The sequence below is a fragment of the Nannospalax galili genome, unplaced genomic scaffold (assembly GCF_000622305.1).
Source record: "Nannospalax galili isolate Female #2095 unplaced genomic scaffold, S.galili_v1.0 scaffold315, whole genome shotgun sequence".
In the NCBI taxonomy this organism is placed as follows: domain Eukaryota; kingdom Metazoa; phylum Chordata; class Mammalia; order Rodentia; family Spalacidae; genus Nannospalax; species Nannospalax galili.
Window position 1 is genome coordinate 725672 of NW_008336851.1, and position 26484 is coordinate 752155.

At 52.4% G+C, this 26484-nt stretch overlaps 1 protein-coding gene across 2 annotated transcripts; it reads left to right on the plus strand.

Moving 5' to 3' along the window:
* The first annotated feature begins 5982 nt into the window (after positions 1-5982).
* Positions 5983-26484, plus strand: Ephb3 (EPH receptor B3). 2 transcript variants are annotated; one of them, XM_008831319.3, is made up of 16 exons: positions 5983-6511; positions 14747-14811; positions 15807-16479; positions 18732-18887; positions 19586-19936; positions 20070-20194; positions 20374-20533; positions 20611-20719; positions 21044-21096; positions 21965-22087; positions 22188-22435; positions 24522-24737; positions 24849-24998; positions 25082-25275; positions 25361-25516; positions 25606-26484. In XM_008831319.3, exons 1-16 carry the CDS (start codon positions 6409-6411, stop codon positions 25712-25714), a joined length of 2991 nt encoding a protein of 996 aa, XP_008829541.2. In that variant the 5' UTR covers positions 5983-6408; the 3' UTR covers positions 25715-26484. The 2 variants fall into 2 exon arrangements, with proteins under 2 accessions (XP_008829541.2, XP_029418509.1); XM_029562649.1 differs by lacking the exon at positions 5983-6511 and adding an exon at positions 12861-13131.

The window sequence follows — 26484 nt, forward strand, 5'->3', positions numbered from 1 at the left end:
GAAATGGAGATCTTACTTTAAAGATTAAAACCTCATTTAATTTTATGTCTTATATGGTTTATACTGAGTACAATATTGTATAACTATATTAATTCAACTGTGAACCTAAAAATTATTTTGAAAGAGATGCATCTTTGCTCTGAAAATTACTATTGAATATGTCAATGCTGTTGTAATGGAATGCTTCTTCTAATCATGTAGTTATTAAATAAATAATTAAAAAAAAATGTACCAGTGCAGACCTTACCTCAGACCAGAGTCTCTAGACTCTGACAGACCAGAGTCACCCTGCCTTTTAGAACCTGCCAGGTGACTCCAATGTGCTTCTAGGCGTGCGACCCCTGCTGCTCAGCCTACCCCCTCTGTTCTCTCTCCTGGCCACCTCTTCTGATTCTCCAGGACTCAGCCAGGCCTTTGCATGCTGCCTCCTTTCTGCCTGTTTCCATGGCCCTTGCCAGGAACTGTCTTTGACAGTTGGGTCAGGTGCCTTGCCTATTCTTATTTTTCTGTGGTGCCCTGTGCTTGTCCTGTCATGCTCAACACTCCCTTGACATACACTCCTCAAGGACTGGGCCTTGTCTACTGGTTCATAATGGCACTGTTGTACCTGGCACATGATAACTGTTTAATAAATGTGTTGAAAATTAAATATCATATAGAAATCTGTCTTCCTAAAAAATCTAGTCCTTGATATTTCCTCCTTCCTAATTAGACATTCAAGCCCAAGTCTTTTCCAGTTCTTAACTTCCTCAAATGGTTAGGGGAAATCAGTCCTTAATTAGCATGGTTTGCATCCCTCTGGGTCCTTCCCTGTCCTCCTGAGCAGGGAGCTGGCTTTCTGTTCCTGCAAACACTAATGTTTCCTCAAATAGTTCCTAGGGAAGAAGGAAAAAAAGAAACAAAAAAACCTGGGCTTCTCTGTACAGAGACCACTTGCAAACCAATTGTCTGCACAGGTAGGCTGGAAGGCCACCAAAGTTCTTCCTTCTAGGGGAGATATTTAAAGAACCTCTATCTAAGATCTCAGAGTGGTTTAGTCAATACTCACCCATTTCCTCCTTCACGTTTCCTCAAGGGAAGCCCAAACAGAGCTCTTGCTTTAGCGGGTACAGGGCAGAAAAGTTTCAAGAGAGTGACAGGATGAACCAGCTTGGATTGGAAGGAGATAAAGGAAACAATCTGCCAAGAGGCATTAATAGGTTTCAGAACAACCAAGAGCTTCTCTATGACTCAGATGACCCAAGGAATTTCTAAAAGCAACTGTGGAGGAAGAGGCCTGCACCTGTCTCACCTCCTTGAATGAGTGGCTGAGAAAGAAGCAGGAATCCATAGGCTGTTCTGCCAATTGTCCAGAGCCTGCAGGGAAGCTAGGCTGCTTCTTGCCTCCTGGGGCTTGGGATTGTGTTGAGTATAAGGAACCTGCAGCCATCCCATTGTCTTCTCCCCATTATGAGATGCTGACTAGTGTCCTGAAGTGCTGGTAAGAGGGGTGGCTGAGCTCAGTTAGTCCTAGGTGTGGTGGACTAGTCTTGGTTGGGTTTGTGGTTCCATTGACTTCCTTTCTCCGTAAATGAGGGGGCTCTGAACCAGGTATCAAAGGCCCCTTCAGCTTTTCCTTGGGGTCTAGTGATAAAACAGGAAAACAGAAGAGGAAAGTCCAGGAGTGGTTCTGACTCAGGAAGATGATGGGACCTGAGTACCCTGTCTTGGGGACTGTGCATGGATACACAATGGCATCCAGGTTCTAGACTGGGGGCCCAAGTGTAAGGGAGAGGTAAAAAGACTATCTCTACATTTGTATGAGACAGCAGATGAAGACTGATGAGGCTCAAAGAATTTCAAAAGACTCACACAAGCTGATATAGCTCTCCAGCAGGAGGAATGGCAGATATTATAGTCACCTCAGGTGCCAGCACTTACAGACTGCCGAAGGCTATGTGGAGCATCACATGGAAAAAAGAGTTTGGGTTGATTAATAATGTCTGCCACAGGTTTGGGGATAGAAAGTTGCTAAATGTTTGCATTCATACTGCTTCATTTAGTAAGTTGTTACTGAACAGCTACTTCATGCAGAACACTAGTCTAAATACTGGAGACTCAGTGGCATATAAGAAAAGTCCTCTCCCTCAGGAACCTCACATTCTATTAGGGGAGATAATATATATGTAAACAAATGACTAAATAATGTAATCTCAGCCAGTGCCAAGCAGCATAAGGAAAGTAAGATAACGCCATAGGATAGACAGTGATGGTATGGGGAGGAAGGAAGAACTTCAGATAGTCAAGCAGGTGACATTTAAGCTGATATCTAAATACTGAGATGAAAATACTCCAGTGAAGAGCTGGAGGAAGAGTACCAGGCAGAGGGAACAGCCAGTGCAAAACTCTGAGGTGGGTCTTCCTCCTGCCAGGGAGATCAGTTAGGCTTCTCAGAGGGCAGAGGAGGTAGGAGTGGAAATGTGCCCATCTGGATGTCTGACAGGGCCTCTAAGTTTAGCTAGTACAGCATAAAGCCTTCAGTCTCCATCCCCATCATCTGCCACCTCTACCCACTTCCCACAACTAACCCCGCTCACCCCCAATTCTCTTCCCTCCCTTCTCCATAAATGAAGCCACTGTCCACTTAATTCTTTAAACCACTGTGGTGCAACCCCACCCAAGTCACCATCAGCTCTTAGACTGGCCTCTGCACTGGTTCCTTGCCCTGCCCACTCCCTGAGTATGCAAAAGAAGTCTACAAAGCATTCATCGGACTAATTCCACCATTACTTTCTGCCCCCAAATTCTCTTTTTCTCAGTTTTGCCTTTTTAGAACTATCCTAACCCAAGTCAGGAACAGCTGCTTTATTATCTTTTTAAAAGAATCTGGAGTTGTTACAGCCATATACATCCCTCTAGTTAGCTCCAAATTGACAGTTCTTGCAGAGTGGAGCTGGGAACTGGGTATTAATTATCATAGGAACCATTTATCCTGGTTCTTCAGGCAGAGTTCATAGTATCCCTGAGAGGAAGGAGCGATGTTCCACCCACTTTTGTTCTCATGGATACTGGGGTGCAAAAAGTTTAGCTTCTCATTATAGATCTCATAGCTGCTGATTGTCTAGGCGCTCCAATTTGAACTCAGGTCCTTCTGGTGACAAAATCCATGTTCCTTCTAGAATCAGATGGCCAAAGGATGATGAGGTCAGAGAGATGTCTTTACCACAGCCTGGATGTTTCCTTGTCATTCAAAAATCCAAGGCCAGACTCTGCTCCCTGGGTTCCTTGGGACCTCCTTAGCCTAGAGATAAGAAGGTCTGGACTTTCTGCCCATTTAGCACTAAAGAAATGGAATGACCTAGGCCTCCTTCTGTGACCTGGCTTTCAATTCCCTCATGTCTGCCTGCCCCTAGCCCTTGTACCCTTTGAGGCAGCTGGTCACCTTCTTGCATTGGGCTGTTGTAGCCAGAATACTTTGGTGTTCTTCAGCCTTTCAGCCTCTAGGTCAGGAAGTATTCCCGTGGGAACCATGGTGTCAACATCCGGTGAGGACAGGCCTTCTGTTACCTGCCGGCTCTACTGCCTCTGCTATCAGGCCCAAGAACAAAGGAGCTTGGTGCCTGCTGCCTGGCTGGCTGTGTTTGTCCAAGGTGAGGCCTAGCCTGGCACAGATGCTGAGCAAACAGGAGTGCCAGACTCACAGATCTGCCTTACAACGAGCAAGGTTTTAGTTGGGAGGTGTTGCCACCAGGCCACCTGCTGAAATATCACCCTTGTCAACACCAACCAGCCCCTCCACAGAGCAGACAGGGATATAGGACAAGCATTCCCCTGGGCTGCAGGCTCTCCAGCTCCACAGCTGAGAGCTGGATAAAATGACTTCCACGATCCCTTCTGTAGGCTTTGTTTGAGGTTTCTAGAAGCCTTTGGGACTTAAGAACAAGTCTGGGGTGTAGGGGTGGAATCAGGACCTCTGAATAAGGCCTTCCCCCCACCCCAACCCTGTGCACCCACACACACCTGGAAGACTAAGCTCTTTCAAATCAACGTCCTTGCCCTCTGGATTCATGACATCACCCACCCTACTGGAGTTTTCCAGAATTGAAGTCCTAGTGACCTTTGTGGTCAGAGGACTGAGTGTATCCACTATGCTTGTGGGGCCACCACAAACCTAAATCACATTCTCTGGCCCGGAAGCCAATGGATAGGTAAGAAGGCTCTGAGGGACCTTAGAGTGATGTTTATCCATTTACTGTAGTGAGAGGTCACATGGTGATTATGACTTCAGAGTTTAGTGTGCCTCTGAACCACCTGATTGTTAAAGTACAGAATCCTGGGCTCCACACTGTAGAGATTCTGAGTTCCAACATCAGAGGTGCAGGAGGGCAGTCAAGGTTCTGTTTTTAGCACACATCTATGTGTCCCTTAGCTCTCTGATGAAGTGGTATGGATCCATAACTATATAGTCCTGGGTTCAGATTCCACCTCTTTTTAGCTGCGTGACTTGGGACTAGTGACCAAACCTTTGTACTCAGTTTTTCTTTTTGTCTTTTTCTATCTATAAAATGAGGCTACAGTAATATCTACCTTGACTAAGTGCGAGCTATTGTTTCAGGGTGTTTATTGCACCTTGTAAATATTTGTGCAACGAACAGGGCTGTTGATTGCTGGAACCAGAAACGTGACGCTCTCTTTGATGTCTCCGTCTACTGCATCTCACTCACCCATCCAGTCTCAAATTCTGGCAAACTACTTCCTAAATGACCTTCAAACTTGCCCTGTCTATGTCTCCTCACACCTACCACCCTAGTCTAAGCCACCATCTTCCCCTCTTGACCGCCGCACTGTCCCTTCACTGGCCCCAGGATTCTATCCCGGCTTTTGCCTGTTCACCCTCCCCAGGTCAGCCATGCCAATCTGACAAGGTAATGCCCCTGTTTCAAACCCTGGTGAGGGAGGCTTTATCATGAATCCAGAGATCCTCCCGGCCACACTTGCTTCCTAGTTCCTTTCAACCCCTCTCAGCTCTGACTCCACATCCAGGCTATTTTGACTTTCAGAATCCTCCCTTCTCTGTCTGTCTCTCTGTCTCTGTCTCTGTCTCTCTCTCTCTCTCCTCCCTGTAGCCGCAGCTGGCCTAGAACTCACACGTAGACCAGGCTGGACTTAAAAATCACACAGATCCGGGGATCCGCTAGCCTCTGCCTCCTGAGCACTGGGATTAAAGGCATGCGCCGCGCCACGCCGTTCACGCTGTTTTCTCTGCGCCAGCACCACCTCCCATCCCCTAATGCACATCCTTTACTTTTTACTCTTCTTTCATATTGTCACTCAGGTGTCTTTTCCGTAGGCCTAACGTTACCCTTGACCTTCAAGTGTGCTTTGAGAAACTAGATTCTTCCTCTTCAGAAATACGTGGTACACGTCCGGTAAGATTTATGCCCACATCCACCACTAACGTGGCCTTGCCTTACCCATTCTTTGATATATTGTGGTCGCCCAAAGGTATTTGTTGAACTAACAGTTACGGCTGAATGGACGAACTGAGAAGACCGGGCTTCTGTTGCGATGGGTAATCCCTACGCCCACCCCCTTTCCCACTGCTAATGCCTAAGCAAAAATCTTGGGTCTGGACTTACGTGGGAGAAGAGTCACCAGGAGTCCCAGGGGAATACCAGCCACAGGGGGGCGCCCCCAGCTCGCTCTATCTGGTTATCACCTCCCGAGACTCAAGTTGGTTTCTAATTGCCAATGGGCGAAAGGGGGCGGGATTACTCCGCAGACTGACAGTGTCGCTCCGCCCAATCTAATTCATCTTTTCCTTGGCCCCGCCTGTGCCAGGCCCGAGACTCCGAGGGTGGGCCTGGGGAAGAGCCGCCAACTGAACTCCAGCAGAGCGCTCTGGCAGCGGAACCAGCTGGCTGGGCGGTCTGTGAGTGGGCGGCCAGTCGATGGGGGCGTGGCCGCCGCGTTGACGAGCAGGCGGGCGGTCCCACCCCTCCTCCCAGAACGCCAGCTCCAGCGCTACGGACAGCAGAAGTGAGTACGTGAGCTGTGCAGCCGGATCTCAGTTCTCACCCGGACGGCACGCGCTCCCCAAGCCCGCGATCCGAGTCCCGCCCGCACAGGAACGTGCACGGGGAAGCACGACCACCTGCGCCCTCTGCCTCCCGGAGTCCTCCGGTATCGAGCCACCCAGCGCCCGGGATCCTCCCGGACCGGTCGGTCTGGATTCCCGTGGGACCGACCTGCCAGCATCTCCCAGAAGCGCCGGGCCGGGGGCGACACCTCGGTTCTGGAGTCTCCCGACCGTACTGCACCCCCTCCCTGCCCGGATCTCTTGGAACCGTACGCGAGCCTTCTCCTCGGGCGGCCCCAGCCCCGCCGGCGCGGCCCGGCTCCGCGCGGCCCGCCTGAGCGCCCCGGGCCATGGCCGGAGCCCGCCTGCCGCCGCCGTGGCTCCTGTTGGTCCCACCGCTGCTGCTGCTGCTGCTGCTGCTGCTGCTGCCCGCCGGCTTCTGGGCGCTGGAAGGTGAGCGGCGTCGGGACCCCGGAGCGCAGCCGGGGAGCAGTGTGGGTCCCGCGGATTGAGCGCACGTCCGAGGAGGCTCTAGGCCCGCGCCCTGTCCAGGGCCGGCGATCGGGTGCGGAGGACGTCCCCGGAGGTCTGGGAGGCTGGAGCCCACTCTGCGGCCCGCGGGTCGGGGTGCTACTGGCAGCTGGGCTCCGGACGAGCCGTCCCCCAAAGTCGTGGCCCGGCTGAGGGTTTTTGTGGGAATACCCTACACTCCGCGCACCGAAGCCGGACCCTCGGGGTCTCGCACCTCCGGGAGGCGAGGAAATGTGGGCGTCCCAGCACACAAGGCGGAGGATGCGGGACTGGGCGGATGGGAGGGCGAAGAGGGACTCCCCAGGTGGGGGACGGCGCTGGTTGGGGACCCGTTGGAGTTAACTGTGAGAGTGTGTGCACCCGGCTTTGTCAGGGGATGGCTGCGGGGGTGGAGAGGCGGGGGCCTGTCATTGTTTATGGTTTCCCAAGTGCCAGCAACACATGAGGTGTTGTGCGTGTCTGTGGTACACCCTTCTCTGACCCCACCCCCTCCCCTTTCTAGCAGGATACTCGGAGAGCTTGGGTTTCCATTGACCCCCGGAAACAGGCGGGTTTTTCCGGGTAGAACAAGAACCGAGTGGGTTCTACTCTTTAGCGGCGGGAAAGGGCCAGCCTTGTCTACCGGTACAGTGAAACCTGCTAAGAATGAGAAGCTAGCTCCAACTTCCAACACATTGTACTTGGGTAAACAGAAAAACAGAAAAAGTGTGGTTGGCCCTGGCAGCATAGCTCACACACAGGCCACTTGGCATGAACCTATGGGCCACAGGAGTGCCAGCACAGGTCACAGTCAGGAAGCACATATACACCCCTGGTGTTCCAAAAAAAAAAATGTGGATCCATTAAGTAAGGGGTGAAAGCCTCCTTAATGTGGAAGGAGGGTGGCACAGAATTTTGGGAGAAGTTGGAATGTAGGCGGAACTTGATATTTGGTATGTTGAACCAATCTAGACACTTTTGAAGTTTAGAAACAAAGACATGAATCCTATGTAATTGGGTTCCTTCCTTAAGTTCTCAGTTGGTAAGCTTAAAGGTTGGAAGGAAAAATCTTTAACATAGTTAAGAGAGATGGTTTCTGTTTTTGTTTTTGTTTTTTTTTTCGAATTTTCCCTAGGGGGTTCATGTTCCCATTATCTCTGAGCCCACTCTGCTGACAGATTGATTCACATGGATAGACACATGCAAATTCAGACAGATACACCAAGGTCTAACCCTCACTTATGCACACTCACCCACATGTGTGTGATAGGATCGCAGGCGTGAGAAACCAATATGGGGCGCTGCTGTTGATTGCCTTAAGGGTGTGAGCCAGGGAGCCTGTGGAGTTCCCAGGTCTGTGACTATCTTAGCTAGGAGAGGCACTGGTACAGGTGGATGGACTCAGAGAGCTGTGTGTTTCCTGTGTGTCCCATGGCCCCTTTTGCGGAGTGTGGTGGGTACTAATGCTGAGAGTGGAGTAGGGGGTGTGGTTTAGATGAGCAAAGTCTGCCTGAGGCTCATCCCTTGTTCCTTCCTTCCCTTCTTCCTTTTCATCCTTCACAGTCCTCAGAACCACTGAGGCAGGCCCTAGCCAGTAGCTGGTATCCAGGCCCTTTAGTCCAAGGATCTGGAGGTGGCTAAGAGGTAGTTGTGATCAGCTGTAGCAGTCTAGGAAGGCACAAGAGCTACTGAGTCCCTACCCCCTCCTTTTCCCTTGTGAATGGGAGCCAGGGCTAGTCCAGGCTGAGGGAGGCTCAGCCAGTTGAGGATTCCCCTGAAAAGTAAAGCCTACAAGAGTGTCTTTCAACCATTCGTTTTTGCAACACCCCAGATCCTGCATGTGAGAGAAGAAAAGAGATCCAGGTGCTGAGCCCAGCCCTTACACCTATCTACTTTCCTCTCCTCTGCTCAGGATGGTGATAGTACCAACCAGATTGTATTATTAGTACAGTTTAAAGGGCTTAGGGTAGTCTTTGTTATTCAAGGTTAGTGTTGTTATTATTACTATCATTACCCTAGGGTCTGCTCTTTGGGGAGCAGTGGGAAGTGCCCTGATCCTTCTGGAGGGGGTGAGAAGAAGGAATGATGGGAGAGACGGCTGGTCTGGAAGGGTGGGGGTATAATTTCCCTAAAGCTCCAAGGAGGGAAGAGAGAAAACTGGCTCAGTGGGCTCTTGCCTGTATCCCACCCCTCTTCTGGGGCTTAGAGTATGTGAATGGGACGGTCTGGAGAGCAGGGCTCTGTAGGTTCTTTAGCATTGAAGATCTATCACCAGCTCCCCAACTACATGTGGAGGATCCATCTCCTCCATCCAGCCTTCCATTTGGCACAGTTAGGACTTGACTTATCCTTGCATTTTGGCTCCCTGCAAGTGTCATTATATGCAGGCTTAGGGTCCTTGAGTGCCGTCCTTGGTGTATCCACTACTTAGATGCTGTCTGACACCTGGTTCCTGTTCATTTCCTGCACACTCGTTTATCACGAGTTTACGCCCCAGGATCTTATCAACTTACCATTTGGGTAGAATCAAGGTTTTATTTGTCCTCTCTAGTTGACAAACTACCCCTCCCCCCACCCCGCTTGCCTTCTGACTACCCCCCAGTGCACATACAGACAGATTGCCAGGGATTTGCTCAACCACAGGCCACCTCATTGTTCATTCTCCTTTTGAAGACTTCTTGGGTTCCCACAAGCCCAGATCATTCTACCCATCAGGACTATGAATGAGTGGGAGAATGGTGACCAGTAGAGTGAACAGGATAAGAATGGGGCTTAGGATGAGGCTTAGGGTCTAAACCACAGGTAAGTCCCAACTGGAAGCAGACCTCTTTGTGAAGAGAGAATATTCCCAGATTGTGTGAAGTGGTTTGGGACATCCCACTCTAAGTAGTTCGTGCAATGGAACCAGCCCCTGGGGGTGGGGGTGGGGGATGACTGCATGTGAGTCCCTGTCCTTGAGAATGTGGGACCTGCAAAGGGCAGCCTAGGAGTTTTATCACTTGCTTGTTTGCCTTGTCTCTGGTGCCCCTCCATCCCTGTTCTTGTTTGTCATCAGCTACAACTTCACATCTGAGGAGAACACTGCAGGCACTTGGGGGAACCAGTTTGTTTATCTGCCCTACCCCTTATCCAGAGCTGCTGCCACTGCCACTTTGGCCTCAGCAGCTGAAAGCTAAAGCCTAGGCTGGCCTAGGCTGTTGTGGGCAAGGCCTCCCGCCACTGGCCTTCCACTAATTAAACAGCAGAAGAGGCTGAATCACCAGGCCTGCATAGTTTGAAAATTGTAGCCCTGCCTGTTATGCTGAGTCAAACTGGTTTGTCGGGATTGGGCAGCATGGGTGGAGGTAGGGGGTGGCAACTGGGTACCTGATGGGGTGAGATTGGCTCCCTGGCCCAAAGGCTATCCTGAGGCCAGGTCTCCCATGGTCTTCTGCCCTAGCCCCTGGTCAGGCCCACTGGGGCCAGGATCCTAGGGAAGGATGAAGGCCAAATGCCAGGGCCAGCTGTCCACATCGGTGCTGACTGGTAAGGCCAGCCCCGGGTAGGAGCACCAAGGCATTTGGCCTCCCTGCCCTGTGCTTCTTCCGTCTTCTCGTCCCTCTCTCTCTCAGGTTTATTTAATTATAAATCCCCATGATCTGAGGGGAAGAACGAAAAACAAAATGTGTTCTCTGTTCAGAGATGCTCTGCTCCCCACCATTCCTGATGTGGGGGCCAGAGGGGCTGTAGCAAGGGATAGGAAGTGGCCCTGGAGAAGCTAGGCAACTCCAAACAAAAAGAAAAAACATACACACACCTAAGTGCACACTCAAGGTCCTAGGGCAGGTCTCCCCCCAAACCCTTTCCCCTTGGGCTGTCTACCCTGTGTGTGAGCTGCACACAAACTGACACATGACAGGAGTGAGAAATTGGGAACCGGATTCCTCTGCTTGGTGGTCAAGGTAGGGCTCTATGGAGGTAACCAGGGTAACTTTCTTGTCACAGGCACCATCTCTGGACACTCCTTTCTATCCAGGCGCTGTCCCCTGTCCTTCTGCCTCCTGTATTCCTTATCCTTGAACCTTTCCTACCATAGTGTCCTTGGTCTGGGTTTAGGTCAAAGCCTCCTTGCTTCTGTCTCAATTGTTGTTTCCTAGGTCTCAGTGGCACTCCTGCTCTGGGGGGAATACTCTCTAGGTGACTTGGGACCTGGAGGTGCTATGAGGTCTGGCAACTCCATAAAGTTGGGTGAGACTGACCCTTTTACCAGGGCAGGTAGGAAGGTGCTCTTGCGCCAGTGTGGTCCAGTGAGGCCCTCAGAGGCCCTGTCAGGGTGCCTATAATGTTCTCACACCAGGTCTCTAACTTAAATGTTCCAGCTCCTGGAGCCAAACTATTGCTTGGTGCTCCCATCCTCAAGAAAGACTGGGGAATCCTCCTCATACTGCCATTATGCTGCCCGGGAAGTGGCTTGCTGCTTAGGCAGGGGCTATACCTGAGAAGGCCGTACCCAGACACACCTAGAATCATCTTGATGCCCCTGCCCCACCCCCAGCCTTGTGACCTGACAGCTCCTGCTTTAGCCTGGACAACAGGAAGCAGAACTGGCACTTGCTCCTTCCAGGTGGCAGTGAACAAGCCTGCTCAGCACCTCTGCTTTGCACAAGTGGCCTGTGTGGCTGGCCTGCCTCAGTGTCTTCTCCCAACTCCTCCTCTACCCTGCTATAGATATCCCAGAGAAAGACCATACTTGCGGTGTGTGTGTGTGTCTGTGTGTCTGTGTCTGTATGTTTCTGTGTACATGTGTGTTGCGTGTACACAGAGGATGCACTTCTGAGGTATCACAGTAACTTTAGTTATTGATTCCTATGTTATTTTCCATGCCTCTTCATGGCGGTATGGGATGTTCTAGTGCTATCAGACATCCATGTGACTGTGTAAGAGCATACCCCATGTCTATGTAGGGAAACCAGTACTTGTGTTTGTACTTTTCACTCAAGACTGTGTGCCTTGTGGCTGGCAATAGTGTGTGCAGTTGGGTGTATAAGAAGGGTGTACTGTTGAATTGGGTGTGCCTCTCTAGGAAGGCTGAGACTGTGAGAGTGGGTCTGCCTAGGGCAAGCCACATCTGTGTGTAAGAAATCATCACTGTATATGAATAAGTTCAAGGGCTAACCTGTTTGTACCATATGCATCTGTGTATCTGAAGAAGACAGACTATGTGGGGCCCGGTGCCTGTTTGTGGGTGGCTGTGGCTCTGTTTCTGTCCACCGAATATGTTGACCTGTTCCTCCTTGGTCTCAGTAGTGGGAAACAAGCCCAGCCACTGAAAACTGGGTGCTGCCCTTGCAAATGTGTTTGTGCACAGGTGACAGCCACACAAGCTGCTGCCATGGGGCTATTTGCCATGGCCCTGTGGAAAGTCCCAGTTCCAGAAAGATCACTAGCCTGGTAACAACCTCCCTGGTGACTTTTGGGGGACAATGTGGGTCCCGTGTCTGGGGCAGCCCCCCCTCTGATCTCTCTCTACAGCCTGGGCAGAGCAAAGTGTGGTGTACTGGGCAGCTAGGAGTGTCTGGAGGTCGCTCATTTACTCCTTTTTTGTTCTTGAGCCCCTGTGCCTTCCCAGCCAAGGTCTCCCTACCACTGCCCCACCCCGTCCCAGTGCCAGGGGCAAATGGGTGCCGTGATCTTCAGTCACAAGGCTGGGGCACAGATACCTCGGGTATACCCTAGCTGCAAGGAATAAGCCTGTCCTCAGAGGAGTGGGGAAACCAGAGCAGCCCGCCTCCTCCTCACCGGGTGACCGGAGCCGGAGCCCTTCCTTAGGCACACAGGACTGGAAATCCAAGTCCTCCTCATTAATGGGAAAAATGTGCCGAGATTGAGCGATGGCCAAGGCTGCACGATGGCCAAGGGCTGATCCCCTCTCTCTCCCTCCTCCAGAGCCTGCCTTCCGTCCTCCCCTCCCCTCCCCCACTAGCTTCCCCCTCCTCCCGGAGCCAGCGCAGGGCTTGTTTTAAACTGTGGAGGAATCTGGCTGGAAGGGGGAGGGGGCTGAATATTTGGGTTTAAACAGTTCCAGATGGGTTTGGCACAGGCTGAGCCGAAGGAAGTGAGAGGGAGGAGGGAGGCAGCGCGTGGAGTTGAGCGGTGGGAGCCTTTGCCTGCTCCGACGGGCGGCGGCTGGCAGGCGGGCAGACAAGCAGGCGGACTGGCCGGCCGGCTGGCTGGGGGAGGGGGTGCGCTTGGCTGGGCTTGAGCGGCTGCTCCGAGGGACCGGACTACTCCAGGCTGCTGCGGGGAAGAAGCCACTTGGCAGTCTCCTATGTCTCTTTGGGCCTCCTTGTCTTTCCCATCTTACTGTCTGTTGAAGTCTGCTGCCCACCGCCCCTGCTGTCTGGTCCCAGCCAGCCAGAGTCCCTTCAGCTTGGCCCACTGTCTGGCTCAGCTAGGGCCCTGCTCTGCCCTCCTGTCTCTGGGCCCCTGCTTCTGCCCATCTCTGCTTCCACCGGCCAAATATGTGTCTGTCTGTCTGCCAGAGGAGGCTGCTGCAGCTGTAGGAGGTAGCCTGGCTCCGCGCAGTGAGTGGCTGCTGCCCTCTGCCCACTGCCACCCACGGGGTTCTAGGGTCCCCACTGCCCTGTCCACCCACTGGGTCCTCCGTCTGCTTCAGCAGGAATCTGTAGGGTTCATATCTTCTGGGGAGCCTGGCTGTCCTACCATGTATGTGGGATCCTCCAGAAGTTCTGGCCCAGAGTTGAGGGTGCCTTGGCTCCCATGCTACAGGGAAGATGTTGGGGCACCGCCTCTCTCCCCTTCCCAATCTCAGTGTATATGCTCTTTCAGGAGATAGTAGAGTTGTCCATACAGAGATCAGACCAGGTTTCTAGGGGTGCAAAGTTCATGTCAGAAACCTTAAGGAACCCTTCTCATGGCTGAATAAGGGAGCTGACAAGAAACCAGAGCTGAGAACACAGGGTACAGGGTAGAGGCTTGCCGGGACACATGGAGGAAGGCAGCTAACCTTGCCTGGGGGTCGGGTGGGGGTCCAAGAAAGACCTCCTGGAGAAGGAACAGCCTGCCTGGGACACACAGGCGTTCTCCAAGCTTTCTCTTGTTCCTCCTCTTTTTGAGACAAGAATCTTACCATATGCCCCAAAGTAATGTCAAATTCACCATCTTTCCTGCCTTGAGCTTTCGGGTGCTTGGATTCCAGGTGTGTGTCACCATACCTGGCCTTCCTGTGCCTCCTTTACAGAGGATCTCTGGCAGTCAGAGTGCAAAGGGCTGATTATTGAGTCAACTGGACCAGAATTGGAGCTGTCAACCCCTTCCTTGCGCCTGTCCTAACAGTTTTACCAAAATACACTGACTTTATCAGGGCATCCATTTTTTGTAAAAAGGAGCCATGAATCTTTCTCTAAAGATTTCAGGAAGCGTCTGGGGTGGAGAGAAGGCTCAGCGGTTAAGAACACTGACTGCTCTTGCAGAGGACCTGGGTTCCATTCCCAGCACCCACATGGCAGCTATGAATCGTCCTTAACTCCAGTTCCAGAGGAATTTGAAGCCCTCTTCTGACCTCCACAGCATTGCACAATACAGTTTCACTCACATACATGCAGGCAATACACTCATACACATAAAATAAAAATAATATTTTTTAAAAAAGATTTCAGGAAGCTTTAAACTAGGTTCTGATTCTGGGCCTTGGTGGTCCCCACCCCACCTCAAAGAGCATTCATGCCCCAGCCCCCACAGGTGGCTGAGTGGGAGGCTAGGAACAGGTCCTGGCCTGCACTGCCCTCCCCTTCTGGGCAGTGTGGGTCTGGGCCTTTATGCTGGGAATGGAGTCAGGGGAGGCTTGGGCTGCTGGGTCTGAAACCCAGAGCCTTTTGTTCCAGGATAAAGGCCCTACTGGCTCCTTTGTGTGGAGATTAGCAGAGCCTGAGGTGTGTGAACCAGTGTCTGTGCCTGCCTCATTAACCCAGGCCTAGGGTCAGCAACAGACACCTACCCCTAGCTAGCCAGACTGTGACACCTATGGAGATGACTTCTGGTTGTCCTCTGGGGGCAGGGAAGGGGGGCTTTGGCAGATTGGTGCCTGATGGGAGCTGGTCTCCCACCTTCCCACCTTTCCTGTGTGATTTCCTCATTCTGAGATTAACCCCTGATCTTTTCTTTGTGTTGTTCCCTCAGAGACCCTCATGGACACAAAATGGGTGACATCGGAGCTGGCATGGACATCTCATCCAGAAAGTGGGGTAAGACTTCCCCATCCTCTCTCCTGAGTGTTGGCTGCTGTTATGCCTTCCCCTCCAGGCCAGGGAACGGGCTGCCTTTGCTTTCACCTCCTGTGATAGTCCTCCTTCCCATTTGTCACCTTCTGCCTGTCTGTGCCCTGAGCCCTGCTCTCCTTTTGTCTTGTTCCCCTCACTTACCTTCAGTCTGTTCCTATTGTTCCTCCTCTCCAACCTGGCAGCCCTTCCAGGTCCATGCAGACTACTCCCTGCTCCTGCCTGGGTCCCTGAAAAGTGTGCTGACTTAGAAACAAGGACACCTTGGCCCTAGATCTCTAACATGCTCTGTGACTTTACGCAAGACAATTTACATTTCTGGGCCTCCACGTTCTAATACCTCTAAAATGTTGGAATTATCTTCCCTAGATGGCCTTTATGGCTGGGCTGAGCCTCAAGGCCCCAGGGTATGATGATACCCTGCAGTCACCAGGCTACCTATAATTTGGGCAGCTCTCTTCTGTAAGCTTTGGCTTCCATTATCTCTAAAATGAAAATTCACCTCCTTGTGGTTTTTTTGTAAGGACTGAATGTGTTGGTAGTATATTTATCAAATGCTTTCTCTCTGACAGGCAGGATTATAAACCAAGTTAGACTATTTAATTCTTCACAACCTTGTTTAATTCCAATCAGCCCCATTGTACAGTTGATGAAACTGAGGTCCAAAGAGAACACATATTATAGCTGTATTGGGCTTACAAGGTCTCAGCCCTGTTCTCAGTGCTTTCTTCATTTAGTCATTTATTCCCTAGGTTAATTATCTCTTGAGTGCAGATCAGAAAACTGAAGTACAGGGAGCTTAAATAAATACTCATAGTTACCCAGACAGTTGGGATTTGAACCCCTGTGTTCAACATACATGCTCAGCCACTTACCATAGAATCACCTCAGTGAAGCAAATGTAGCAGATCTGAACACTTGGCACACGGCTTATTTTCTTTTTTTACTTGGTCCGTGCTCAGTGGGAAGAAGTGAGTGGCTATGATGAGGCCATGAACCCTATCCGCACGTATCAGGTGTGTAATGTGCATGAGTCCAGCCAAAACAACTGGCTTCGCACTGGTTTCATCTGGAGGCGTGAAGTACAGCGGGTCTATGTGGAGCTCAAGTTCACTGTGCGAGATTGCAACAGCATCCCCAACATCCCTGGCTCCTGCAAGGAGACCTTCAACCTCTTCTACTACGAGGCTGACAGTGATGTGGCCTCAGCCTCCTCCCCCTTCTGGATGGAGAACCCCTATGTGAAAGTGGACACCATTGCCCCAGATGAGAGCTTCTCACGACTTGACACTGGTCGCGTCAACACCAAGGTGCGCAGCTTTGGGCCGCTTTCCAAGGCCGGCTTCTACCTGGCCTTCCAGGACCAGGGTGCCTGCATGTCACTCATCTCTGTGCGTGCCTTCTACAAGAAGTGTGCATCCACCACTGCAGGCTTTGCACTCTTCCCTGAGACCCTCACGGGGGCTGAGCCCACCTCACTGGTCATTGCCCCTGGCACCTGTATCGCTAATGCTGTGGAGGTGTCGGTGCCACTCAAGCTGTACTGCAATGGTGATGGCGAGTGGATGGTGCCCATTGGTGCCTGTACCTGCGCCACTGGCCACGAACCAGCTGCCAAGGAGTCCCAGTGCCGTGGTGAGTGGGGCCTGAGGAAGGAGGGAAAGAGCCCAGATGACAGTCCGACTGTCTGACCAGATCTGTTCTCAGATGTGGAGTGAAGGGGAGGAAAGGGAAGAGTGGCTGTCATGGAGCAGAGAGTGTCTTGCAAAGAGGGACACAGCAGAGAAAATGAAATACAAGGAAAAGAAGATAAGACATGAAGTTGGGGATGCAGCTCAGGGGTAGAGCACTTGCCTAGCACGCGCAAGGCTGTGTTCAGTTCCCAGCACCAGAGGAAAGGAGAGGAGGAGATAGAGATTTGAAACCAAAGAAAGTGAGCACCTGAGGACCTGGAAAGACACGAAGCTGCCCTCTTGGTTCTCGCCCAAATGTATACTTCACCTTGGAAGTTCTAGGGTGGGGGCAGAGCTGAGGGGATGGGGCTGTAGACACCTCTTTACCTTACGGGCTCATTCTTTCCTTGATGGGCAGTATATGTGGCACAATAGTTAGAGGCCAAGTCCCTCTGGTCCTGAGTCCTGTCATTTACTGTTTGTGTGACCCTGGGTAAGTTGCTTAACTCTGCTGACCTGGCTTCATCATGCAAAATGGGGCAATAGTAGAGATCCCTTCCTAGGGGTGTCATGGGGTGAGTGATGCTGTGCCCTAGGACCTCCATTACCAGGGGATGGTAGCCACTGGTCTCAGGAGTATAGGGACGTGTGGAGGACAGGGATTGTTCAGTCTTCATTTTATTCACGAGGAAGACAGGAGCCTTGCCAAGTCTCATAAGACTCATAGTGTGCCAGGCTTCCCAGTGGTAAAATCCACCTGATGGGGCCTTCTCTTTCAAGCCTCCCCACAAGCTTATAGGGGGATCCCAGTGTTCTTATTTTGTCAACAAGAGCACTGAATCTCTTGCAGGTTCTGTACTCCGGTCCCCATAGCTAGGGAATGTGGAAGGTGCCACTAAATCTCCACCCAGAGATGCAGCAAGACAAGGTGTGAAGGTCTTGTCTGTTCTCTCTGGGACTTGTGGCCATAGCTCCCACTTGGAGCTGGCTCTTATCATAGCCCTCTGTGTGAGGGGGCTGGGCCATCAACCTGGCGGGCCATGTGAGGCCCCAGTGTGGGCTTGTCTCACTGGCTCCCTCTCTGCTTCTCTATGGGAACCTGCTAGAAACTTCCTCTTCCCAAGTGTAGAAAGGGGGTGGGGGTGATGAGCCTGACAGCCTGAAGAAGGGCTAACACTCTGCAGGTCCCTGGCAGGAAGTGCAGGCTGGTTCCCATGGCAACCAGGCTGGCCTGGCCTCTGCCCCCTCCCCCACTGGTTCAAAAAGCTGGGATGGAATAACACCTTCATGAGGGGAGATTAAACCCAAGAGAAGGGCACAGCCTCCTCCTTAGCCAGAGGCATAGAAAAGCCTACTGACCCCCTCTAAAGGTCACATGGACAGGCTGACAAGACTTTGGTGTATCCAGGACAGCGCCTGATTATGAACATTATCCTAACACAATTATTCCTAGTGCCCCCCTTTCACTCTCAGAATATTCTGATTTGAACAGTAAATCTTATGGCCACCCTAGATATGAGGGATTTTTAGAGCTCACGTCCCAGGGGCTCAGTGTAGTTGGCAGAAGAGGTGAGAAGGAATGTTCAGGCACTGGGCTGTGGGCTTACCTTGGGACAGGTCCCTGGGAGGCTTTGAGGCCTCTGAACTCCAGGTGACCCCAGCTTCTTGCTATTTTCTTTCCTTCCTCTCCTGTTCTCATTCTGCCCCAGCATCTGACTTCCTCCCTGGTGGGCGGGGGCATAGGTTTGGTGGGAGCCCTCTACAGAGGAGGCCCTACATCTTGGACATGGCTGCATGTACTTGAGAGTCCTCAAGAATTACTTTCTCAGAGCATCGGGGAAGGAAGGCTAGGGCATCTCAGCAGGATAGAGAGTGTTGATGCTTGCTGGTGGTCTCTTCCCTCTCCTCTTCTTCCTCAGCTCTCTGCCTTGCCTCAACAAGTCCAAGCTGTGCAGGTGATTGGGCTGACACCTTCTGAGGCCCAGAGGTGGTGGAGAGGAGGGCAAGGGTTCAGAGGAATCTGCTGATGTGAGATTTCCATGGGGCAAAAGGGCCCTTTGTGACTGCAGCTGCAGTTGCGCAATACAAGCATTGCCCCTGTCCTCTGGGAGCTGAGGGGCTGGTCTAGGGAAGGCCAGGTTCTTACAGAGGAGGGAAGGCTTGATGTCTGCAGGGAAGGGAGATGAGCACGTGTCATCTTCTTTTCTCTTGCAGCATGTCCCCCTGGGAGCTACAAGGCAAAGCAAGGAGAAGGGCCCTGCCTTCCTTGTCCCCCCAATAGCCGCACCACCTCACCAGCTGCCAGCATTTGCACCTGCCATAACAACTTCTACCGTGCAGACTCAGACTCTGCAGACAGCGCCTGTACCAGTGAGTGAGCTCCCTGCAGGGGCCAGCCTAGGAAAGCCTAAGTAGTCACTGAGATAGCTCCTTCTTCCAGGTGGGGAAACTGAGGCTCAGAGTTTAGATGATATACTCAAGATGGCACCTAGGAGGTAATCGCCCCTAAACCAGAGTCCAGCTCTGCTGGCTCATCCCATCTACCTGCATTTAAAAAAGTGTCCACTAGCTACTGCAGGCAATTAGGAGCTGGCTGGGACCTGCCAATTTATGGCTTCTTTGTCCATATAGAACTGCTGCTTTCTTGACCTAGCTCTAACCACAGAGGCTTTACAACCCAGGGGTATACTAGTGTCGGGCCTTCTCCCTGCCCTCACCTTTCATATACAAGACAGAGTGCCAGGTGCAAGAGATATGGATGAGAGTGAGTTACTGTCACTAGGGAGCTTGCCACCACCAAATTGTAGAAACAGATAATGACCATGTAATGTGCTAAATGCTGGGCCCTGCATGATGTTATGGGAGTGGATGGGAGAGGACAATCAAAGAAGACTTTTAGGAGGAAGGAACAGTGCACTAAGTCTTGAAGGATGAATAGGAATCTCCCAATGAAGTAGTATAGGAAGAGTGTTCTGCTTATTAAAGCAGAGGTAGGGCAGATGTCCAGGCAGTATGGGCAGAAAGCTGGTCCAGGCCCCTAGCTCAATTCTCTTTCTATGTTCCCAAAGCGGTGCCATCTCCACCCCGGGGTGTGATCTCCAATGTGAACGAGACCTCACTAATCCTCGAATGGAATGAACCCCGGGACCTTGGTGGACGGGATGACCTCCTGTATAATGTCATCTGCAAGAAGTGCCATGGGGGCTCTGGGGTCGGGGGTCCCTCAACCTGTTCACGCTGTGATGACAACGTGGAGTTTGTGCCTCGACAGCTGGGCCTAACAGAGCGCCGGGTCCACATCAGCCACCTGCTGGCCCACACACGCTACACCTTTGAGGTGCAGGCAGTCAATGGTGTCTCAGGCAAAAGTCTTTTGCCACCCCGCTATGCAGCTGTGAATATCACCACCAATCAGGCTGGTGAGGAGTAGACACAGGAAGGGGGCCTGGGTCATCTTGCCCTGCTGAGAGGCCTCAGGGGATTTGTGGGAATTAGCCTTTGGGAAAGATGTCAGGGCCTAGGAATTTACAGTGATCCCTCTCTTTTCTCCAGCCCCCTCTGAAGTGCCTACACTCCACCTGCACAGCAGCTCGGGGAGCAGCCTGACCTTGTCCTGGGCGCCCCCAGAACAGCCTAATGGAGTCATTCTGGACTATGAGATGAAGTACTTTGAGAAGGTCAGAACCTCAAGGGACAGGAGGAGGCTTGGGGCTACATGGGGCTAAGAAGACTACATCCAGATACTATCAGGGGCCCTTGGGAGCAGAGCCTCAGCATGGGACAAGCCTGGGTATGGACAGGGGCCAGTTGGCTCCAAGACCTGCCTGAGGATGCCTCCATTCTTGTGGCATTGCAGAGTAAAGGCATCGCCTCCACTGTGACCAGCCAGAAGAACTCAGTGCAGCTGGATGGGCTGCAGCCTGATGCCCGCTATGTGGTTCAGGTCCGGGCTCGCACAGTAGCAGGCTATGGGCAGTATAGCCGCCCAGCTGAATTTGAGACCACAAGTGAAAGAGGTATACAACATGCCTTCTTCCAGTCCCCACCCCAGCTCATTGTCTTCCTCTACTCACAGCCCATCTTTAATCTCCAGGGTCCAGTGCGCAGCAGCTCCAAGAGCAGCTTCCCCTCATTGTAGGCTCTACCATAGCCGGGCTTGTCTTCATAGTGGTTGTCGTGGTCATCACTATCGTCTGCCTCAGGTACTAGCAGGCCATGACTACCCTCACAGGCTGACTCAAGCCCTCCTTTAGTAGTAACCTTTCTATTGCACCCAAGATCCACAGCCATCCCAGGCCCAGGCTTTCCTTAGCAGAGAAGGCCTACATCAGTCCATCCCATGTCTTCTGTACAGTTTCCCCACTCCCAAGGGCTACAAGCCCTGAGTCCCAGGATTGGCTATGACCACCAACCATGGGACCAGGTTCTCCTTCCTATACCCTCTGCCTTGTCTCTGGGCCCCAGGGTCCCCTGAACAGAGGGAGCTGTAGGACTTGGCTCAAGCCTCCTCTGCTCTGCCCCTCCAGGAAGCAGCGGCATGGCTCTGATTCAGAGTATACGGAGAAGCTGCAGCAGTACAGTGAGTGTCTCCCTATCCCCAGTGCCTAGCCCCAAATCCATTCCTTATACACGGGACTACTCCCAGTAGGGTACCATTTCCTGATACCATCCTCATTCCAGGTCCCCTGAGCCCTCCCTTACTTGCTAGCCCAAGTCCAAGATGCAACCTCTGCCCCAAAGGCAATTAGTCCTGTAGAACAGTTGTCTTAAATGGGGTGTTTCTATGGCAAAGGGCACTAAGAGTTCAGAGAAGAGGAAGGCTCCCTGGAGGAAGTGGTAGGATGAACAGGGTCCCAAGATGAGGGAGCATTCTTGGCTTGAAGGAGCCTCTGGAAGGAAGTGAATGGGGTGGAGTGCCAGGCTGTGGGAGCAGTGAGAAGACTGGTTTGACAGCTGTGGGGATGCCAGGCTGAGGAGTGCAGCCAGTCCTTGGAGGGTCCTAAACAGCAGAGTTTGGATTTGACTCTACCACAGGTAATTGGAAAGGCTCAAAACTGAGGAGGAAAACAGTAGATATATTGTTTCAGGAAGACAGGGCAGCTGGGTGGGAAAAGTGCAGAGGCAGAGAGCCCAGCTGGGAGGCTATTGCAATAGTCTGAGTGTTGAAGGCCTGGACAAGGTCAGGCAATGAGGAGTAAAGGGAGGGATGAATTGGAGAGAAGTTTGAACATGATGAGAGATGAGGGATAAAGACAAGAGGAGGAATCCTGGGCATCTAACTCATGGGGCTCCTCAGCATTCTCACAGAGGAGGGGGCAGGCTCGGCATAGAGGCTGTCATAGAGGCTGTCGAGCACTCTGGACAAGGCTGGGAGCCTAAGGCAGGTCCCTGCATGTGAGCTCCCTGGCTTGAGGTCCATCCTCTGTGCCCACCTCTTTTCCCTGTAGTCGCTCCCGGGATGAAAGTTTACATTGACCCCTTTACCTATGAGGATCCCAATGAGGCTGTCCGAGAGTTCGCCAAGGAGATTGACGTGTCCTGTGTCAAGATTGAGGAAGTGATTGGAGCTGGTGAGTCCCCTTAGAGCACACTGATCATGCGAGTCAGAAGTGGGTGTAGTGCTAGGAAGATCTCAGAAATACCATATGACCTGTGCCATATACCCTGCAGGTGAGTTTGGGGAAGTGTGCCGGGGTCGGCTGAAACTGCCTGGCCGCCGGGAGGTGTTTGTGGCCATCAAGACGCTGAAGGTGGGCTACACTGAGAGGCAGCGACGGGACTTCCTAAGTGAGGCCTCCATCATGGGTCAGTTTGACCACCCTAACATAATCCGGCTGGAGGGTGTGGTCACCAAAAGTCGTCCAGTTATGATCCTCACTGAGTTCATGGAGAACTGTGCCCTGGACTCCTTCCTTCGGGTAAGAGCCAGCCCCCAGCTCCTTTCCTTTCCCCAGAGAGCTAGGTCAGACCAACCAGCCGTACTTACCCCCCACCAACTCAGAGACCCTATTTAAGTCTGCACATATTTACTGAGGTGGTTGTCCAGTTATGATCCTCACTGAGTTCGTGGAGAACTGTGCCCTGGACTCCTTCCTTCGGGTAAGAGCCAGCCCCCAGCTCCTTTCCTTTCCCCAGAGAGCTAGGTCAGACCAACCAGCCGTACTTACCCCCCACCAACTCAGAGACCCTATTTAAGTCTGCACATATTTACTGAGGTGGTTGTCCAGTTATGATCCTCACTGAGTTCGTGGAGAACTGTGCCCTGGACTCCTTCCTTCGGGTAAGAGCCAGCCCCCAGCTCCTTTCCTTTCCCCAGAGAGCTAGGTCAGACCAACCAGCCGTACTTACCCCCCACCAACTCAGAGACCCTATTTAAGTCTGCACATATTTACTGAGGTGGTTGTCCAGTTATGATCCTCACTGAGTTCGTGGAGAACTGTGCCCTGGACTCCTTCCTTCGGGTAAGAGCCAGCCCCCAGCTCCTTTCCTTTCCCCAGAGAGCTAGGTCAGACCAACCAGCCGTACTTACCCCCCACCAACTCAGAGACCCTATTTAAGTCTGCACATATTTACTGAGGTGGTTGTCCAGTTATGATCCTCACTGAGTTCGTGGAGAACTGTGCCCTGGACTCCTTCCTTCGGGTAAGAGCCAGCCCCCAGCTCCTTTCCTTTCCCCAGAGAGCTAGGTCAGACCAACCAGCCGTACTTACCCCCCACCAACTCAGAGACCCTATTTAAGTCTGCACATATTTACTGAGGTGGTTGTCCAGTTATGATCCTCACTGAGTTCGTGGAGAACTGTGCCCTGGACTCCTTCCTTCGGGTAAGAGCCAGCCCCCAGCTCCTTTCCTTTCCCCAGAGAGCTAGGTCAGACCAACCAGCCGTACTTACCCCCCACCAACTCAGAGACCCTATTTAAGTCTGCACATATTTACTGAGGTGGTTGTCCAGTTATGATCCTCACTGAGTTCGTGGAGAACTGTGCCCTGGACTCCTTCCTTCGGGTAAGAGCCAGCCCCCAGCTCCTTTCCTTTCCCCAGAGAGCTAGGTCAGACCAACCAGCCGTACTTACCCCCCACCAACTCAGAGACCCTATTTAAGTCTGCACATATTTACTGAGGTGGTTGTCCAGTTATGATCCTCACTGAGTTCGTGGAGAACTGTGCCCTGGACTCCTTCCTTCGGGTAAGAGCCAGCCCCCAGCTCCTTTCCTTTCCCCAGAGAGCTAGGTCAGACCAACCAGCCGTACTTACCCCCCACCAACTCAGAGACCCTATTTAAGTCTGCACATATTTACTGAGGTGGTTGTCCAGTTATGATCCTCACTGAGTTCGTGGAGAACTGTGCCCTGGACTCCTTCCTTCGGGTAAGAGCCAGCCCCCAGCTCCTTTCCTTTCCCCAGAGAGCTAGGTCAGACCAACCAGCCGTACTTACCCCCCACCAACTCAGAGACCCTATTTAAGTCTGCACATATTTACTGAGGTGGTTGTCCAGTTATGATCCTCACTGAGTTCGTGGAGAACTGTGCCCTGGACTCCTTCCTTCGGGTAAGAGCCAGCCCCCAGCTCCTTCCCTTTCCCTAGAGTACTAGGTTGGACCGACCAGCCCTCCCCACCCCAAACCAAGTCAGAGACCCTATTTAAGTCTGCACGTATTTACTGAGGTGGCATAGCGTAGGGAAATAACTGAGCCTTTACATCTTGACTGCCTCTTACTGCCTGTGTGACCTAAAGCATGTTACTTAGCCTCTTCTAGTCTCAGTTGCCTTGGTTATAAAATGGGACTGGTAGGATATACTGGATCTTTATGGGACCAGTGAGGTGTTGTATACAAGATGCATGTGACATAGTAGGGCAGCTAACAACTGTATCTACTCAGCATTTTCAGGACACAATTAGAAGGATAGATGAGGCATGGTCTCAAAGGACTCAGAAAGGGCAAGCCAGCAAGCCATGGGCCTGGAGGGAGGCAGTGGGCCCATCTTTACCTGTCTCTTGCCTCCAGCTCAACGATGGGCAATTCACAGTCATCCAGCTGGTGGGCATGTTGCGGGGCATTGCTGCTGGCATGAAGTACTTATCTGAGATGAACTATGTGCACCGTGATCTGGCTGCCCGCAACATCCTTGTCAACAGCAACCTGGTCTGCAAAGTCTCTGACTTTGGCCTCTCCCGATTTCTGGAGGATGACCCCTCAGACCCCACCTACACCAGCTCCTTGGTACAGCAAACAGCTGGGAGGGCATCAGGGGGTAGGGCTGACCAGTCAGGGGCTCAGGGCTGGGGGGCAGCCTTGAGTCACAGGGTGAAGGGCATGTGCCCCCCCCATCAGGGCGGGAAGATCCCTATCCGCTGGACTGCCCCAGAGGCCATAGCCTATCGGAAGTTCACCTCTGCTAGTGATGTCTGGAGCTATGGAATTGTCATGTGGGAAGTCATGAGCTATGGAGAACGACCCTACTGGGACATGAGCAACCAGGATGTGAGTGGGGCTGAGGGAGAATGGTTCATGGTGGGAAGTGGCTGCAGGCAGAGCTTACTTCAGATTCCCTGCCCTCTATCCAGGTCATCAATGCTGTGGAGCAGGACTACCGGTTGCCACCCCCCATGGACTGTCCCACGGCACTACACCAGCTCATGCTGGACTGCTGGGTGCGGGACCGGAACCTCAGGCCCAAGTTCTCACAGATTGTCAACACACTAGACAAGCTTATCCGAAATGCTGCCAGCCTCAAGGTCATTGCCAGTGCCCCATCTGGGTCAGTACTTTTGCTCCTACAAGCTGGTAGCCCTAGCTCCATTCCCTTGCTCCTTGGACCCACCAGATCACTCTTTTTTCCACAGCATGTCCCAGCCCCTCCTGGACCGCACAGTCCCAGATTATACAACCTTCACAACAGTGGGTGACTGGTTAGATGCCATTAAAATGGGGAGGTATAAGGAGAGCTTTGTCAGCGCTGGGTTTGCATCCTTTGACCTGGTGGCCCAGATGACCGCAGAGTAAGTAAACCTCCAGTTTGCGGGGATTGGACTGGACCTGGAGTGGCAGGCAAGAGGGAAGGGACTGACTACCATTTCTCCATCTGTAGAGATCTACTACGGATTGGGGTCACTTTGGCTGGCCATCAGAAGAAGATCCTCAGCAGCATCCAGGACATGCGGCTGCAGATGAACCAGACACTGCCTGTGCAGGTCTGACACCGAGCTCCAACCAGGGGGTAACCCCCAGGACTGCACAAGAACTCTGACCAGCCGGCTAGACTTTTGGATGCCTGGCCTTTGGCTGTGGCCCAGAAGATGGAAGTCTGGGGAGGACCCAAGCTGGGCTTCTCTGGGCCTGTGCTCCCTCCCCAGGAAGTGTGCCCCAAACCTCTTCATATTGAAGATGGATTAGAAGAGGGGGTGATGACCCCTCCTCAAATGCCTTGGGGCCCAGGCCTTCCTGCTCTCCAGTGGGGAATCCTAACAACCTCAGACCTGGCTGTGCTTCAGTAATGGAGGTCCTGGTAGGGTCAGATGGAAACCAGCCTGGGTTCCTCAGGCCCTAGCCCTGGCAGGGTTCTGGCCCTCCGGGTAGGCAGAAAGTACTCCCTCCCTCAGGAAATAGAGGAGGGGACTCTGGAAATGGAGAAATATTGCACCCCATCCTGAAGCCAGCTGGTACCTCCAGTTTGCACAGGGACTTGTTCTGGGGGCTGAGAGCCCTGTCCCACCACTGCCCTTGGTGCTGTCATAAAAGGGCAAGCAGGAGCAGGCTGAGGAGCAGATCCCTGCCCCACAGAGACTGACTCTCAGAGCCAGAAATGAGACGTGTAAGAATGTGTTTGTGTGTGTGTTTGTGTGTGTGTGTGTGTGTGTATGGTATGTGCACATACTGGCCTGCACAGAGCATGAGTGCGTACAAGCTTGGCCCTGTGCCCTTTAGTAGGGCCAGCTGGGCAGACAGCGAAATAAAGGCAATAAGATGA

What these genes read in the sequence shown, in the direction of transcription:
- Ephb3 (XM_029562649.1), top strand. Translation starts at nt 12,876, where the DNA reads ATGTCTCTTTGGGCCTCCTTGTCTTTCCCATCTTACTGTCTGTTGAAG. An exon ending in CATCTCATCCAGAAAGTGGG is followed by an intron (nt 14,812 to 15,806) that starts GTAAGACTTCCC and finishes GTCCGTGCTCAG; the next exon opens with TGGGAAGAAGTGAGTGGCTA. An exon ending in TATCACCACCAATCAGGCTG is followed by an intron (nt 19,937 to 20,069) that starts GTGAGGAGTAGA and finishes TCTTTTCTCCAG; the next exon opens with CCCCCTCTGAAGTGCCTACA.